The 17,269-nt window shown below is 42.2% G+C and overlaps 3 protein-coding genes across 4 annotated transcripts in view; 1 reads left to right on the top strand and 2 right to left on the bottom strand.

Annotated features, from left to right (window-relative positions):
* The window catches only part of REXO5 (RNA exonuclease 5), a 692,166-nt gene that overhangs the window by 370,119 nt on the left and 304,778 nt on the right, over positions 1-17,269 (bottom strand). The window lies entirely within an intron of this gene.
* The window catches only part of LOC100147307 (protein disulfide-isomerase-like protein of the testis), a 305,575-nt gene that overhangs the window by 1,515 nt on the left and 286,791 nt on the right, over positions 1-17,269 (top strand). Inside the window, exons 3-6 of the mRNA XM_070232579.1 lie at positions 2,284-2,394; positions 2,475-2,600; positions 5,221-5,418; positions 8,256-8,376. Coding sequence (XP_070088680.1) covers positions 2,284-2,394; positions 2,475-2,600; positions 5,221-5,418; positions 8,256-8,376 — 556 coding nt within the window. The remainder of the gene's footprint in view (positions 1-2,283; positions 2,395-2,474; positions 2,601-5,220; positions 5,419-8,255; positions 8,377-17,269) is intronic.
* Positions 1-17,269, bottom strand: part of LOC111767528 (acyl-coenzyme A synthetase ACSM5, mitochondrial-like) — a 117,642-nt gene that overhangs the window by 55,591 nt on the left and 44,782 nt on the right. The gene's annotated exons all lie outside the window — the stretch shown is intronic.

Below are 17,269 nucleotides of genomic sequence, written 5' to 3'. Positions count from 1 at the left end.
CCCTAATGCAACATGCCACATTCTCTTTTGTCCTCTAAAGAGTAAACTTTCTAAAATTCAAATCTGATGGTCACATTCCTCCTTATCACTGAAAATCTTTAATGGTTTCCTGTTACTCTTAGGATAAAGACTCAAGTCCCTAAAGAGGCCCACAAGGCCTTCCGCAGTCTAGCCTCTATTACACACCTTCCTCCTCTCCCTCTCTGGCTTCTAGATCTGAGCTGTCCGATATGGCAGCTGCTAGTTACATGTGACCATTTACATCAAGATTTATTAAATTAAAATTTTAATTCCTTGATCAAACTAGCTACATGTGGATAAAGGCTACTATATTGGATAGCATAGATTTACAGAGCATTTCTATCATCACAGAAAGTTCTATTGAAGAGTGTTAGTCTAGATACTGTAGTCTGGTTCCCGAAACATGCCTTCCTCCCTCCCACACAAAGCCAAATCCTTACAATAACCATGTTACTGAGAGACGTGGGTTAAAAGAGGTTAGGTTGCTTGCCCAAGGCCATATAGGAGGCAGCTGGAGTGACATCCAGATCTGCTTGACATTCAGAGAAGACTGTGACACACTTCATTTTCACTTGGGCCCACGGAAATTATTGAAAAGTTTTAAGTTGGAGAACAACCTGATTTGTGTTTTTGAACGGGACAACGTGGAATCCAGAAATAGTTCCAAATACATTTGGAAATTTAGTATATGATAAAGATGATATTTTAGATCAGCAGGAAAAATCTGTGTTATTCAATGACTGGTGTTAAGAGAACTGGGTAGCCATTTGGAAGAAAAAAAAAACTAAAGCTAAATCCATATATCACTCTTTCCATCGAATTAAATTCCAGATTGATCTCTGATTTAAAAATATAACAATGAGACCATGTAAAAACTAGAAGATGCCATGGGAGAGTTTGCTTTCTAAACTTGGAATGGGAAAGCCCCTTTGCAAGGCATGACAGAAACCCTAGAAACTATCGAAAGTATTACTGATAAACTTGGGCCACATAAAAATTTAAAAGTTCTGCAGAATAAACCCCATCACAAAATCAAAAGCCAAACAGCAAACTCGGATCAGGCATTTGGGGGGAGACTTGGTCTATCTTAATGGTTAAAAGCATGAGCATTAGATCAGACTGTCTGGGTTGGAATCTTGGCTCCATCTCTTATGAGCTTAGCAAACTTGGGCAAGTCACTTCACTTCTCTGTGCCTCAATTTCCTCAACTAAAATGAGAGAAATAATAATATATAGCTCAAGGAAATGTCATGAAGATTAAATGAGTTCATGCATATCACACGTTTAGAACAGTGGCTGGTACAACATGAGCTCTCAATAAGTCTAATTAGTATTATTAGACTATTGTTATGACCAGAAAAATTTGGACTTTATCCAGAGGACAATGGGGGCTATGAAGTGTTTAAGCAAGAGAATGACAGGATCAGATTTGCGTTCTAATATCATCAATCTGGCTGAAGTGTGGGGGATGCATTGGAGAGAAACAAGGGGAGAAGTTGGAAGACCATCAGGAGACTTTTGCAGGAGTCCTGGAGGAGGTTTGGACTACAGGATGGGATTGGTGGAGATGAAGAGAAGGAGATAGAGTAGAAGGAAATTAGCAGATAGCTGCTTCTTTCTCCTTCCCCCAAAACTTTGATCCTGGGCTACAGAGAATTATATCATTCCCTGTGTTAGTCCTCAGGTCTTTCCAAGAAGCAGTCACCAAATAGGATCAGACATGCAAAGATTTATTAGGGAAAATGCCCGTGAAGGAAAACAGAGAGGATGCTGAGGGAGACTCGGAGAGCCATCAGACCATGATGTAGGTCTGACCCTTCCAAAGGAAAGAAGGCTGAGTGAAAGAGTCTTTGTCTGCAGTGAAGTTTTTAGAAAGTTTGTCAAAGTCATCATCAGACAAGTCCTGCGTCTCTCAGAAATAGTATCCCTGACACGTTCAGTTATTTGTTAGGAGCAGTGTGTGAGAAACCGCTCAGCATCAGCATGAATATGTTGATGGATTTCAGAGCAAGGCAGCCGCAGCTGTCAGTCACACTCCCTGTCTTTGTGGATAGGAGATTTTCATGGCTGCCACATTCCCATATCCTACCCACAGGCTAATCTACCCAGTCATCCATATTTATTAAGTACCTAGATTATGGATTATACTTGTCACCATGGTGTGTTCCTTTTATCCAAGGGGAAATTTGTGTTATTCATATTTACTAAGTGCCTACATTATGGAAGCTACCACCCTCCAATGTTTTTCTTCTTTTGTCCAAGGGAAAAATTGTGAAACGCCAGGAGCTTATTTATGACAGTACCAACAAACAAGTCCTCAGTCAAGTCATAAAAGAGCACCTCACAGATTTTGTTATTGAATACAACATTGAGGTCAGTGAGCAGAGACCCTGGGAGAAGGGGAGCTGGGGCAGCTGTATGCATAGAATGACCTCTTTTCCTTGTAATTTCAGAATAAGGATCTGATTTACGAATTGAACATCCTGAACCACATGCTGCTCTTCATCTCCAAAAGCTCCAAGTCATTTGGTACGATAATGCAGCATTATAAGTTGGCATTGAAGGAATTCCAAAACAAGGTTTGTGGAAGGTGCCATTGCTCTTTGGGGCTCTTAGATGGGGATCCAACACCTCTAGACTCTGATGCCATTTGCCTGCCCTACTGATTATAAATTAACCCAGGAAGGATTTGTATTTGCATACCAATTTCCTGATTTGCATATAGATGCTATGTATTGTTCACTATTTAAACCAGCCTCCTCCCTTCTTCTTGTCCAGTGTCTTTTTCTTTCTTTCCAAATGCATGCTCCTCCTTCTTTCATCTTTTTGATAAGTCTACTACGGGAACATGATGGTTCAGCTGGCTTTTTTGATGGACTAAGCATGGGTGACTGCAGTATGGGTAGCATTTGGCCTGGAAGTGAGGGGCATGAAAGATCCCTCCTGCCTGAGGTCAGGGGGTGTGAAAAGCCTGAAGGTGTGACACAGCACAGATGATCTGACAAGGAATTGCTGAGATTCTGGGCTTTAGCATCACACAGACCTGGGTTCAAATTCTCCTCCTCTTACAAGTGATTTTGTCTTAGGTGAGTTTCTTAACTTCTCAGTCTCAATCACTTCATGCGTAAAACAGAGAATTTCTGTGCAGAATTGGAAGCGCTATATGTAAAGCAATGAGCAAAAGTATGATACACAGTGCTTCTTCTTATTGCTATCATTATCATCATTGGAAACAAATCTGTTTTTCCTAAGCACTATATCTAAATTTAGGTAGTTATCACCACCTGGGCTATGGGGGCTATTTATTTTTCTCTGTGTTTTTATAAGAAACACAGTAATGGAAGATTTTTTCTTTTGAAGAAAATTATTCTGGAAATCAAATGAAACAAATAAAATCCTGGAAACCCAAAATAAGCACAAAGTAAAGCCACTAGGGCATGAACATTAGGGCATGAACATATTTAATGTTCATGCTATATCCCACCACATTGTCCTCCAGGAAAGTTGCTCCAATTACAGGAAAACTTCTAGTGAATATATTTCCTGGCTTATTCAATTTTAAACCTTAAGATTTTTGATGTAATTAAATTGATCACAATCTGATTATTTTCCCTATATTTCTCCCATGTTATAATAGTCAATATTCACCCACATTTTCTTCTAGATTATATTTTAATTTGACTCTTTAATCTAGGTGGAATTTATTTTGGTATATATTGTGAGATGAAGTTCTAAATTGTCTTTACCTCCATTAGCAAGCTTCCCAAATGCTATTTATTATTTGGGATCCATTTTAAACCCAAAGATAAAGCATTGGATGAATATTATTCCAACAGTTCATGTCCCCCATATCTTATCTTATTCACTTCTAGCAGTGTTTGTTGAAAGTATACAAGGATGGTTTTCATAGGTCTGCTTTGTTTTTCACAGTCTCCCTAACCCCCTAGAAGAGTGTCTGGCACATAGTAGGCTCCTTCATATTTTGATCAGTGAATGATCTGAGAGTGTCTGATGTCACTCTCTGCGCCTCTAACTGGTCTCCCTGCTTCCACTCTTTTTTCTTCTCTGCAACCAGAATAATCTTTTAAAAATTATCATGTCACTCTCCAGCTTCCTATACTTCAGTGGCCTCCTATCTTGTTCAGACAAAACCCAAGCTCTGTGCTGGAGTTCTGATCTCATCTCTGACACATCTCTGACTTTGTCTACCATGACTCTTTCCCTCATGGTGCTGAAGCCACATGAGCCTTTCCTTTCTATTCTAGAACACTCTAAACTTCCCCCACAACAGCTCCCAGGCCTTCGCATTCCCAGTTTCCACTGCCTGAATCAAGGTTCCCCTGACTTGTTACTCATCTCCTAGGTCCCAGCTAAAATGTCACCTCCTCAGATACTCCTCCTGACCTTCCTACCTGATACTGAGCCCCTACCTCACCCTGTCTGTGCAATCACTCTAACACACTGCCCTGTTTTATGGTCTAGTTGGCACTCATCGCTATGTGAATTTATTAATTTGTTTACACATTTTTGTCTGTCTTCTCCACGAGAACATAAGCTTCATGAGGGCACAGATTTGTCTGGCTTGGGCAGTGTTGTACCCCCAGCGCTTACCAAAATGCCTAGTAGGCATTCCACAAATACCTGTTGAATGAATGAGTGAATGAAGTCATGAATTTCCTTGATAGAAGAATAATTTAGAATAATGATGAGTTGACATGTATTAAACATTTTCTACCTCCCAGTCACTGAACTAAGCCTGTACATACATTGTCCTGTTCAATTCTTAGGAACCCTACAAAGTGGGTACTATTATAATCGCCACTTTACAGATAAGGAAACTGAGGTACAGAGAGGAGAAGTTAACGTTTTGCCCAAGGAACTGAGAGGTGAAAGCTCAGGAACTTCTGACTTGCTATGGTTGTGTGGCTGGTGCCCTGCACAAGGATGGCAACACCAGGCTGAAGGCCGATGCCTGTCTCTGCACTGGGGCACAGGGCCGCACCTGCCTGATGGAAGGGAGCCTTTGTCAAGTCTTTCAGACGCACTCCATAGACCCTGCTACTTGCATTCCATTAGTCCCCTCCTACAACTTCCCAACACTTTCTCTCCCTTGGTAAGGGATTCCTTACCCAATTTGTAATTCTTACCTTTTTTATGGCCTCGAATCCAGAGAGACACAGGTTTCACTTGATTTGGCAGATCCTTTTCATCCTTGTGGATGCAGATGAACCCAGAAACAGACATGTCTTCAAATACTTCCGGATCACAGAGGTCAATATCCCATCTGTCCAGATCCTAAACTTAAGCTCTGATGCGAGATACAAAATGCCTTCTGAAGAGATAACCTATGAAAACCTCAAGAAATTCGGCCGCAGCTTCCTGAATAATAGTGCCAAGGTAAGTTTGTTCTTTGACAAGGTTTATCCAGAATCTCAAATCGTCCATTTTTGGTAATTCTGCTTGGGTTTGGTCATCTGAATGCGGAGGCAGGATAAAGATCAACCTTATGGTTCAATGTGGGGAAATACCTCCATCTCCCACCTCAAATCTATTCAGCTTTTGATCTGTCTTGACTCTATAATTCCACCATTAATTCTTTATTCTTAACATAAGCATGTTTCCTCTGCAGCTATTTCCAACTGAAATGCAGGCACTTCCAGGGCTAACATCCTCCAAAATGGAGCTCTTAATCTTCTTTCAGACTGTAACGTGAAAGATTCACTTGGTCCAAGGCTAGAGCTTGCTTTTGGGGAGAAGATGGGGTGGAATGTATTCAGCAATCAGGATTTAACCTCAAAGCCTTCAGGGACCTTTTGTTTGAGGGGTTAGAAGGGAGCCTATTTTGCTAAAAGGGAGGAGAGGCTGCAAAATGATGGCTGCATAACACAATGTCACCTGCCATTTATTGAGCACTTGCTGTATCCTCAACTTCCCTGCAGAGTTAGGTGACCATATTTTTAATCTTCTAAATGGGGACACTTTTGAGAGTAATGGGGCATTCTTTAAAAGTATTCTAGAACAGCAGAAAAAGCTGGGACTCTCTGGACAAACCAGAATGCACGGTCACCTTACATCTGAGGACACTCATTACCTTCTGTCTGCTCTCCCACAGACACTGCCTCCCTTGCAGCTTTCTGAAGTGAAAGCTGTTCTTTCTCTGATGCATGCTGTCACAGGCCAAGTGGTGACGTTGGTGTCCTCCACACCACTTCCAAACCATCTGTACTCCTACCTTGAGCAACTCCAGACCCTGAGGAGTCCATGCCTTTGGACCTTAGATTACCTGATCCCACTCCCTGTTGCTGTCCTCTGATCACCTCCCTCTCACCCTCTGAGGACTTCAGCTCCTCACTTGCCCTTCATCCCTACTCTGCTATCAGTTCCAGGGATGTCCATATCTAAAACTTTGGTCTTTTCTCCCATAATTGGTGTGTCTATGCCATCTCAGCCACTCGCTCTCGTGGCCAAACTCTAGAGATGGCAGCCCCTCTGAAAGTCCGGTTTCAAGCTTCTCATCCTCTTAGATCCCTTCTCTAGAATACACACTGGTACAATTCCTTACCTTTTCACGGACTCCAACCTCCTGATCTCATTTCACAATCTCTTTAGTGCCCTCCTTTGTGAACTTCAATTCCATCGTTCATCGCTCTGGTCTGGATCCCCTTAGCTCCTTTATCCCCTCCACCTTCTAGCTCCTCTACATCCTGTAGTATCTACCAAGCAAAATCACAACCCCAGTTGAACCCACTTACCTTCCTGACTGCTTCCAGGCCTATCCTGGAGAAAAAAGAACATCACTGTGAGGCAGGCTGCCTTCACGGAATCATAAACCAAATCTCCCATGGGATCTTAGAAATTTCCTAATATTTCTATGTCAATTTCTCTTAGTGCGTTCATTCTCTTAATCTCTAAATCTATTTCTCATCATACCCCAAGTCTCAGCTGAGTACTTGACTCACGTATCACTAAGAAAATAGAAGGCTTCTCACTTTCCCTCCCCACGTCTACAAACGTACGTGGAGATCTACCCATCCTCTTTCTCTTCCCTCTGGTTATACCTCAGAAGGTGTCTGTCTCCCTCTCTAGGGACAACAGGGGTCCTTTTGTGCTCTTGGAATGAAGATGTTCACATGAGTGATGAGGTCTGCCTGATCTGGCCCATTCCTAATTCTCCATCATGTTCACCGTTTCCCATCTCCCATGCCCAGCCCCCACTCCCCTGTATGCCCCCTTGGAAAGAATCTTCAAGTCCTTTCCAGAGGCTGGGGTGGAAATGAGGGAGAGCAATGTGGGAGATAAGGCTGGTGAGCTGAGCAGACCTGACAGCAAGGACACGTAAGCATATTAAGGGTTTGGTATCCTAAAAGCAATGGGAAGCTACATTTGCATGGTGAAGGCAGAACGCTGCTTGTAGGAGAATACAGGCATGTAGAGGATTAACAGGAGATGCAAAGAGAACACTAGGAGGCTATCCCAGTGATCTAGATGAGAGAGGAAGGCTTCCTGGACTAGGGTAGCAGCAGTGCAAACAGAGAGAGGGGTGTGGACTCAAGAGATAGTCAGGAAGTAATGGCTGTAGAGAGAAACATAGGTTCTGAAATTTGTACCACTTCCTTCAAAGGGGAGCAAGAGCTTGGTTCATTCTTTCATTTACAAAATATTTATATATAAAATATTTATTGAGGTCCTAGTATGTACCAGGCAGTGGATATTTAAAGATGGGGGAAGAAAAGTCCCTTGTGACATTCTGTCTAGTGTAGTAGAGACACATTAATCAAATATCCGGAAAAATGAATATAAATGATATACTTGAATAAGTGATACAAGGACAAGTACCAAGTGTTATGAGAATGTATGCTGGCAGGATCTGCTCTAGTCTGGATGAGAGTCAGGGAAGTCCTCCCTTGAGGTCACTCTGAAGGATAAATCTGAGTTAACTAGATGGAGAAGGGAATGTAAGAATGGGTGGGGGTGTCCCTCCAGGCAGAGGAACAGCATAAGCAAAGGGCTGAGGTGGGAGGAAGGCTAGTCCTCTGGGGTATAGAAGACCAGTGTAGCTAAAGAAAGCAAGGGAATGGTGAGGAGCTTGGAGAGGTTGGCAGGAACCAAAATGTGATAAAGATCTTAAAAGTCATGTAAATTATCTTGATTTTGATGCTGGTTCAGTTGGTTTTGAAGCAACAAATGCCAATCCCTTTCTGGAGATTGCTAGACCTCTCAAATTTGCCTCCTAGAAACATCAATCCAGTGACGAGATTCCAAAATTTTGGGACCAAGGGCCAGTTAAGCAGCTTGTTGGGAAGAATTTCAATGTCGTCGTCTTTGACAAGGAGAGGGATGTATTTGTGATGTTCTGTAAGTACTTCCACAGAGGCCACGGGAGGCAATGGCCCTGACATTACTTTACAAGTGTTGCTCCTGCATTCTTGGGCACCAAAATCTATCAAAGCATCATGGCACAGATGGTCTTCAGATATCCAAAGAGTTTGGATCAAGATGCTAATCACGGGCCAGCCCCTTGGCAGTGTGGTTAAGTTTGTGTGCTCTGCAGCCACCCAGGCTTCACCAGTTTGGATCCTGGGCGCAGACCTATGCACGGCTCGTCAAGTCATGCTGTGGTGGCATACCACATAGAAGAACTAAAATGACCTACAACAAGGATATACAACTATGTACTGGGGCTTTGGGGAGAAAACCTAAAAAGAAAAAAAAAAAAGGAAGATTGGCAACAGATGTTAGCTCAGGGCCAATCTTAAAAAAACATGATGCTAATCAGCTACAGTGCAACTCTCCTCAAAAGCTGAATTCTTGGAACGGGTAGAATTCTTTCCACAGAATCCAGGCCTGTGGCTATTTACAACAATAATAATGCTGATGGCTAACACTGACTGAATGCCAAGATACACCAGGCCTTGTTACACATTATCTCATTTAATCCTTAAAACATACTTCTGAAAGTAGCTACTATTATTGCTCCTCCCACTTTACAGATGACTAAACAGAGTCCCAGGAGGTGAAGAAACTTCCAAAATCAGGCAGCTAGTAAGTGCTGGAAGTGGAATTGGAAGTTAAGCAGCCTGACTCCAGTGCCTATGCTGGTAACTGCCATATGGATTCCCCCTGCTTCTGGCTTTATGTGACTTACCAAATGGCCTGTATTTAACCTACTTGAGCTGATGTGGCCAAGCTGGGGAGCCGAATCATGCATGTAAAGGACTTAGCAGTGTCTGGCATGTTGTAAGCACTTGACAAATGACAGTTATTATTGCTATCATTATTCCTATTGTTATAATTATTTCCAGTGCTCACCTAAGGACTCTGGCCCTTTCCCCAGTTTCTGATTTGCCCTTGAGAGCCAAAGCCAGGGACCTTGTCTCTCATCCTGAGACGCAGAGAAGGGTGACAATGAAGCTGCTTCAGATGTCTCTTTTATTTAACACACAGTTACCATTTATTGAGCACGTACCATGAGCCAGACATGAGTTTGCTGTTTACATACCTGCTCTCATTGCCCCCTCAAAACAAGCCTCTTAGGAAGGGCCAGCAAATTGCCCCACGATATAGATCAGGGAACCCAGCCTTACAGAGGTTAACTGCCTTACTCTAGGCCACACTGTAAATAAGCTGCAAGGCAAAATGTTCCGTTTGAGCTCTGATCCCATCAATTCCTGAAGGGTGAAAGGAGGGCTGGATTGCATCATACAAGCCTTTTAAATCTCACTGAAATGGACTCTCATCCACAGGGTGAGGTGTTTAAGGTCTGCGTGGCTAAATAATCATGATCCGCTGCCTTTAAGTGAGAGGCTGCGGTGGCCCTTTCTGTACTTACCTGACACCTAGAGTTATGAGAGTGCCCACTTGGTTCTGGGAAAAGGTAAAAGCAGCCTCATTTTCTTGGAAGCAGGACTGTCACATTGGCCCCCTGGGACTGCAGCCATTATGCTCCCTCCTGCTCCAACTCAGGGCCCATCGGGCTCCAGGGGAGCTGCGGGTCTGCTGCTGGGAGAGCAGGTGGTCCTGGAGGCACTTGCTTTGTAAATGGAGGGGTGATCATCCAAATGTGGAGTGTCCAGGGCCTCTGAGGCCACTCCTCCCACACAGCCAGAAACTAACAGAACGACCAGGAGGCAAGGTTTGATTTCCCTTCCAGGAAGAAAACAGCTGGTCCCTGATTTCTCTCCAGAGGGCTGGATGCCTGGGCCAAAATTACAGCTCAAGGAACTGCCCCACAAGGAAGTCCAGTGTCCCCCTTCTTGGGGTAGTGGTACTTGTCACAACCTCTGTTCACTTCTTGGGGGGATTCTCTCCACCAGACTGAAAGGCAGTATGGTGTGATGGTCACAAGTCAAAGCAACCTGTCTTCAAATCCCCCTTCCTCTGCTTAACTCACTGGGTGACCTTAGGCTACAAGTCTAACCTCCACTGGAAACCTTTAGTGCTGTCACACACACACACACACACACACACACACACACACACACACACGCTTTCTAGCAGAACATGAGGAAGCATCTAGCCTAAATATTTTTCTTGGTTTTCTTCTTCATCTGGAGTGGAAAGCTATGTAAAAGGAAAAACAAAGAATAGAAGAAAACGCCCCAACATGCTAAAAGTGTTAGTGTCTGGGCAAAAGGAGATTAGGTTAATTTTTTTCTGATTTATTTAATAATGACCAGGCTCTATGTTTAAAATGTAAAATAACCTAATATATCATTAAAAGAAATAAGGAGTGCAATTTGCAAAGCAGCAGAACCGTTAGTAGAACACAGTGATGGTGTTTATGGACCAGTGTTGGCTTTCAGAGTCCTCATTAGCGTGAGCCTGCACAATGGCCCCTCTCTTCCAGATGCACCCTGGTCTCAAAAGTGCAGGGCGCTATTACCAGTGTTGGAGGAGTTGGGCAGAAAATATCAAAACCACTCCACAGTCTCCATCGCCAAGATCGACATCACGGCAAATGATATTCAGCTGATGAAGCTGGACTGGTACCCCTTCTTCAGGCTCTTCCCCACCGACTCTCAAAAAGTGAGGGGCTCTTGGTAATCACATAACTGGAAATGTTGTGTTATTAGCGCAGACTCAGTTTCTCCCTATCTGCAACTCTGCCTTCTACCAAATCAGCTTCGTTCTCAGCTCCAGCTCCTATTACCTTCTCAAGTTCAAGAGTGTTTTCCATTAGTTTCCACAATGTCCCAAGGCTCAAAGGGAGTCCAGCTTAGGTCAGTTGCTCATCCCTGACCCAATCATTGTGGATGGAGGAATTTTTATTATCCTTCTCTTAGAGCCATGGTAATAGAGGCTCAGAAAGGTTAAGGAACCTGCCCACTGTACTAGGTGGTTAGGAATGGGACTCTGGATTTACCTATGGAACAGCCCCTGAGTATTCTGCAGGAAGAGGCTACCATTTTGACCCTGTTCTGTTTTCTTCCTAGGTTGTACCATATAAGGGAGAATACACCATGAAGGGCTTTTCAGACTTTCTGGAAAGTCAAATCAAGACCAGGATTGAGGATGAAGATGAGGTAAGGCAAACAGCAGCACCCTGGGTTATTCTTTCCCACACAGAATCATCAAGACCTCAATGGACTAGGAAAGAGTGCGCCAAGAGTTCCATTATTCTTGTGCACTCAGGAGATACTTGAAGATGGCTGAGCAACCATCCAGTTTGGATGATTTTATTTCAAAGGCACTTACTACAAGGAAGCAGAAATGGCAGACTTTAGAAACACTCGGAGGGGCAAAGGCTCTGAGGTCTCACACAGCTCCCAAGGCTGCTTCCCTGGGTCCACTGTTCCTGAGTTGGTAACCAGATGTCTTGATGGCATACTGCCCTGTAGCATTATTCTCTTGATGGATGGGATGACAATCCCCATTCTCTCTTAATCCTGTTCATGCCTTAGTGAGGCCATCTGCTGGAAGGTGCCATCTGTATTAGTTAGGACCCTTCAGTTACCAATGTCAGAATCACTACTCTTTGGCTTAAGCAACAATGGGAATTTATCCTGTATAACTGGTAGAACTTCAGGCATGGGTGGATCCAGAAGCTCAAGCTCATTTTCCATCTCCCCATCTCTGTTTTCCTCTATGTTTGCTTCTTTCCAAAGCAGTCACTTCCCCATGGAGGGTCAAAGATTGCCCCACAGCTCTAAACTAACATCCTCCTATCTTAGAAAGAAAGAACCTACTTCTTAGTAGTCCTAGCAAATGTCTTTGACAAGGGACCTCATTAGCAAGGCCTGGGTCACATGCCCAGCCTTGAGCTAGGCAAGGGGGCAGCCACATCTGTGGACTTAAGAGTGGACAAATAGTGATTCCCCAAAGGTCCTGTTATTGGAGGGGCAAAATCACAGTTGAGAACAACCCCACCCAAGCCAAATGGACTTTGCATCTAGGAGGATCCTCCAGGTGCCTCTCTCTGGGCATTTCCAGAAAAAGTGGCCTTGGCAATTACAATCTCTCTCTCTTTTTTTTCCTTGGTGAGGAAGATTGACCTTGAGCTAATATCTGTTGCAAATCTTCCTCTTTTTGCTTGAGGAAGACTGTTGCTAAGCTAACATCCGTGCCAATCTTCCTCTATTTTGTATGTGGGATGCTGCCACAGCATGGCTTGATGAGTAGTGTGTAGGTCCATGTCTGGGATCCAAACCGTGAACCCCAGGCCACTGAAGCAGAGTGTGCAAACTTAACCATTATGCCACTGGACTGGCCCATCTTACCTCTTCCTTTATCTTCCTTCTTCCCTTCCTCCTTCCTTTTCTTGAACAGCTATTGTCTATTGAGCAAAGTGCGGTGATAGAAGAGGAGGTATTAGCTGAGGAAGAAGAGGTACCTTTTATGGAGAAAGAGTTACCTGAGCAGAAGTTGACTGAGCTGGAGAATGGGACCAAGCCAGAATACCCAGCTGGGCAGAAAGAAATAGCTGAGAAGGAGAGGAAAGTGGCTAAGCCAAAAGGACCTCCAAGACAAGAGAAGAAACCAAGAGTCAAGGAAGAACTGTAGCTTCTCCAAAGCCAGGAGGGAAGGTGCCCATCTTCTAGGTCCTGGCATCATTTTCTGAGGTGATCTACTCCAATAAAATTATTTATCATTGTGGTGGGTGGGTAGGGGCTGGATAATAAAAGCCCCTGAGTGTCTTCGATCCTGTTTTACTCATTCCCACTTTTTCCTGGTTGGTGCTGCCTTAGAAGAGCTGTTTGGCTTGGAATTCAGACATGGCTGCAAGGGAAGCCATAGTAGGCACATCTGATGAGTGTTTACAATAGGCTGTGCATTCATCTAGTTCTCGCAACATCACTGGGAGATAGGTTTCATTATCCCCATTTTACAGATGAGGAAAGTGAGGCAAAGAGAGGTTAAGCAACCAGTCAGGATCACACAGCTAGAAAGCCCTTGAGAGATAATCCCAGGCAATCTCACTCCAGATACTGCATTTGACCACTATGCACACCACCTCCACCAGGTTTGGGTTCCAAGAGTTTGGCTAAAACTTTCAAATGAGGTGGACTGATTTGTTTACGCTGTATCTTGGCACAGTAGGAAAGAGATCAAACCCCAAACTTGTCCCCAGTCTCCCCCATCTCAATAAGTGAGATGTTGACTCCACCTACTTCACTTCATGTGACTCCACCCAGCAATCTTTCAGCAAATGCTTTCTGGACTTGTTGGAATGTAGTGGGTGCACTATAAGGTGTTGAGGACACAGAGGGAAGCAGGGCACTATTCTCACCCTAAAACATCTCACAGTTTAATGCAAACAAGATGTCAGTGAGGACACAGCAACCCCTCAGGCTTGGGAAGGGATAACACAAACCTGACTCTTGAGGGAATATAAGAAAAATTTTGCATTTGAACATGGATGAGTGGGTCTGAAGTCCCTCATCTCCCCCTGAGAACAAGAGAAAACACTGGCCAAAATAGGAAATTCATGATTGCACCAAATTACTAACAAGCCAATAAAGAAACATGAGGCCAAGATGGAGAAGAAGGAAGCCCAGGATTAAGGTCAGCCTGGCATTTGGGGCCACTTTCCCCAGGGTTCATCAAGTAATTCCAGAGGAGACTACTGAGAGGTAAAGAAGCTGACGAGCGTTTACACACATCCATGGGCACAGAAGTAAAACAACTGGAGTTCACGGTCACTAAATGAAGGTCATCCCTAGGAAAACGTGCAGGCCTTAGCTGGGTCCCAGGAGATTACACACGAAGAATAAAGGTGGACAGAAAACACACTGGCCTTAGGAGGGATTGAGCCTTCAGTGAATGGTCTGAATTGCTAACTGGATGAATAGGATTCAGTACTGCTGGCATCCCTGATCACCTGCCAGATGTAAACTCCCAGATTTTCTGCAGCAAGATAACACAACAAGAGGCCTCAATTTTTCTCTAAATATTTTCTACCCAATGTCTAGAATTTAATAGGAAATGATAGACATATGGCAGGTCATGATACTATGACAGGATTGAAACCTAGAGTACAACGTAAATGCACCCAGAAGGTTCCAGAAAATGAAGTGATTAAAGCTGGTACCAATACTCCGTCCAATCTGAAATTAATTACAAATAAGAATCTCTGATAACCAGTGAGAATGGAAAGGAAGGTGCAGATTACAAAAGTCAAGGCAGAAAGGGGAAACACATTTCTCTATAGAATGAATATGGCAAAAATATGGTGGTAAATATTCTAAAAGAATTATAATTATCTACATTGTTCCCCACATTCACTAACACAACAGTATTTGTAACAACACGCGAATATCTTACTCCTCTGTGACCATCTTTCTTTGTCCACAGATTTCATCAATCATGCCTATGTTGTTCTTTAACATTTTTAATTTGATTTCTTTGCCACTTTAACAGATCTCAATGCCTCACAGTTGTCTTCTAGCTTCTTTTTCCTTTCTGTAAAACATAAAACAATTTTGTTTGTGTGTGTGCACGTGTTCCCAAGAACTGGGTTGTGGAGGGGAGAGGAGAAAGGAGAGAATCTTGAGGGTAAGAAGCCATTTTTTACCTTCCCAATGAAAACTCATTTTTACTATATGGGGTTTTCCTCCCCACAAGCAACATACCTTCCAGGGTACATTTATTAGGTATTGAGGCTCTCTGCATGGAATCCTTGAATCCTACACTCATATCTCCGGACTTGAAGACAGATTTGAGAAAAGGTATTCAAGAAGTAATGATTGTACAACAATGTCAATGTACTTAATGTTACTAAAATGTACATTTAAAAATGACTATGATGGTAAATTTTATGTTATGTGTATTTTACCACAATTAAAAATAAGAAAATTAAAAAGGAAGTAATGATGTTTAGTTCTCTGATTTACATAATCTATGGGAGTAACTTTTTGTTCTCTTCTCCTACTTGATCTTAAGCTGAGCATTTTCCTTCTGTACATGCTGTTATTCAGACTTCAATTTTGCTTCACTGACATGAAATTCATTAAGGGGGATTTGAACTTAAGCAAAACACTCTCACTAATGACTTCGTTCCCAAGAAGAAAAATCCCTAATAGCTAACATACAAATTTAATACTCTAAGACATGTCATATTTGTTCTTCATCAAAGCTAAGGTGTACAATGAAAATCCTGCAGCAAATATAGGTAGTTTACTTCTGAAATTCCTGAGGTGTTCATTGAAATATCACCTTTTAACTCTCTGTATATTTTTCTTTTCTACTCTCTGCATGTATGATAGAAACAAATTGTATTAGATTTCAACAGAAATCTGGACGATATGCTAAAAAGAAGAAATGCCAACAAACATACATCAGCCCCTGAATCATTAAAAGCAGCTGATCCAGTTTAAGTCGAGAAGAAAAGTGAAACACAGAAAGAAATGAGGAACTAAAAGAATAACTGAAGTCACAAATATCTCATGGGCGCTCCAACTTTCCTACTTTTGAGACAATGGGATGCTGGACTGGCTGATGAGGCCAAAGCAAAGAAAGTCTAAAATCTTGAAGTCAAACAGCTCAAAGGAACTGTTTCTTAGTGGAAGATAAATATTGTCACTAGATTCACTTTGAAAATTCTCTGCTCTGCATTCAGGGGGCTAGGACTGCTCAACGTGGCTAGAAGTCTCTAGTACTCTTTCCTACAGTTTCTCAGTTCTATATTTCTTGGAGGGGAGGGAGTGCTGAATGATATAAACAATTAACCCAGGTTGTAAAATCAGAAAAAAATTCTTCCTAAGTCCTTAAATAAAAAAGGCATTGTGGGTATTAGTACTTGAAGCAGCAGTGAACAGCATGGAGGAATGCAGGGCTCAATTCACCCAGTGAACAAAATCTCAAAAATCAAATTATGGTCATAACTTAGTAGCAAAACTTGCACCAAGTCCCAGTTCTGCATGTTCCCATCTCTCTCTCACTGCAACTTAGTTCGTATACGTGGAATGACGTCGTTAATGATTTCATTAGTGCTTTCAAGTGTTTTGATGTTATTCTTCAACAAAACACAGAGATTAGTAATATTCACTTATCACTTTTACTTCTATTTTTAGAGTGTAATCTAGGAAAAAGAAGGGATTTTTACCTTAAATTTATGTACTTCATCACAGAGAATCTTATTTTGCCCCTTTGTTTCTTGAGCATGTTTCTTCGCTTCATTGATCTATACAGATATGTAATAATGGATTCAGAATTCAAAAATATTATTTATAGAGATAGTGAAGCCTATCTCCTGTGGGTAAGTCCACACAGAAATTTTAAAAAGTGGTGCTTTACATATAAGATGCTTGCTTTAAATTTAGACTGTTATACAATGTAGTGAAATGGGACACTAGCATGAAAGAAGAGAGAGAAAAATAAGTGAACTAGAAGAAAGGGGAAGTACTTCAACGAGAAGCCATGAAAATAAAGATTAGATGATTATACCTTCTGTTCACAAACGGCTACTTGTTGGACCATTTCTGAGTTTTCCTTCACTTAATTCTTAATCTTCTCAGAAATGTGATGGAAATTAACTAGAGAGATGAAAAAACCATTTCTAAGATTATTACCAAAACCAATAAAATGTAATTACCTCAATGTGTCAACAGCAAAAGCACATTATCTGGCACTACGAGCATAAATAACTTTTTAACATGACTATGATCCCTGAAGAAAACAAGTTTCAGCTAGTGGCATTTTAAATGTAGGAAACAATATGGAAATAAGAATCCTATTTCAATGAGATTCTTATTTAATCTCTTTTCAAAGATGGGGAAATAAAATAAACTGAAACTTCTAGAAGCAAACATAA

Source organism: Equus caballus, chromosome 13 (genome assembly GCF_041296265.1).
Source record: "Equus caballus isolate H_3958 breed thoroughbred chromosome 13, TB-T2T, whole genome shotgun sequence".
Lineage (NCBI taxonomy): Eukaryota > Metazoa > Chordata > Mammalia > Perissodactyla > Equidae > Equus > Equus caballus.
Note: the sequence above shows the minus strand (reverse complement) of the source record. Positions and strands in the feature narration are given on the sequence as shown.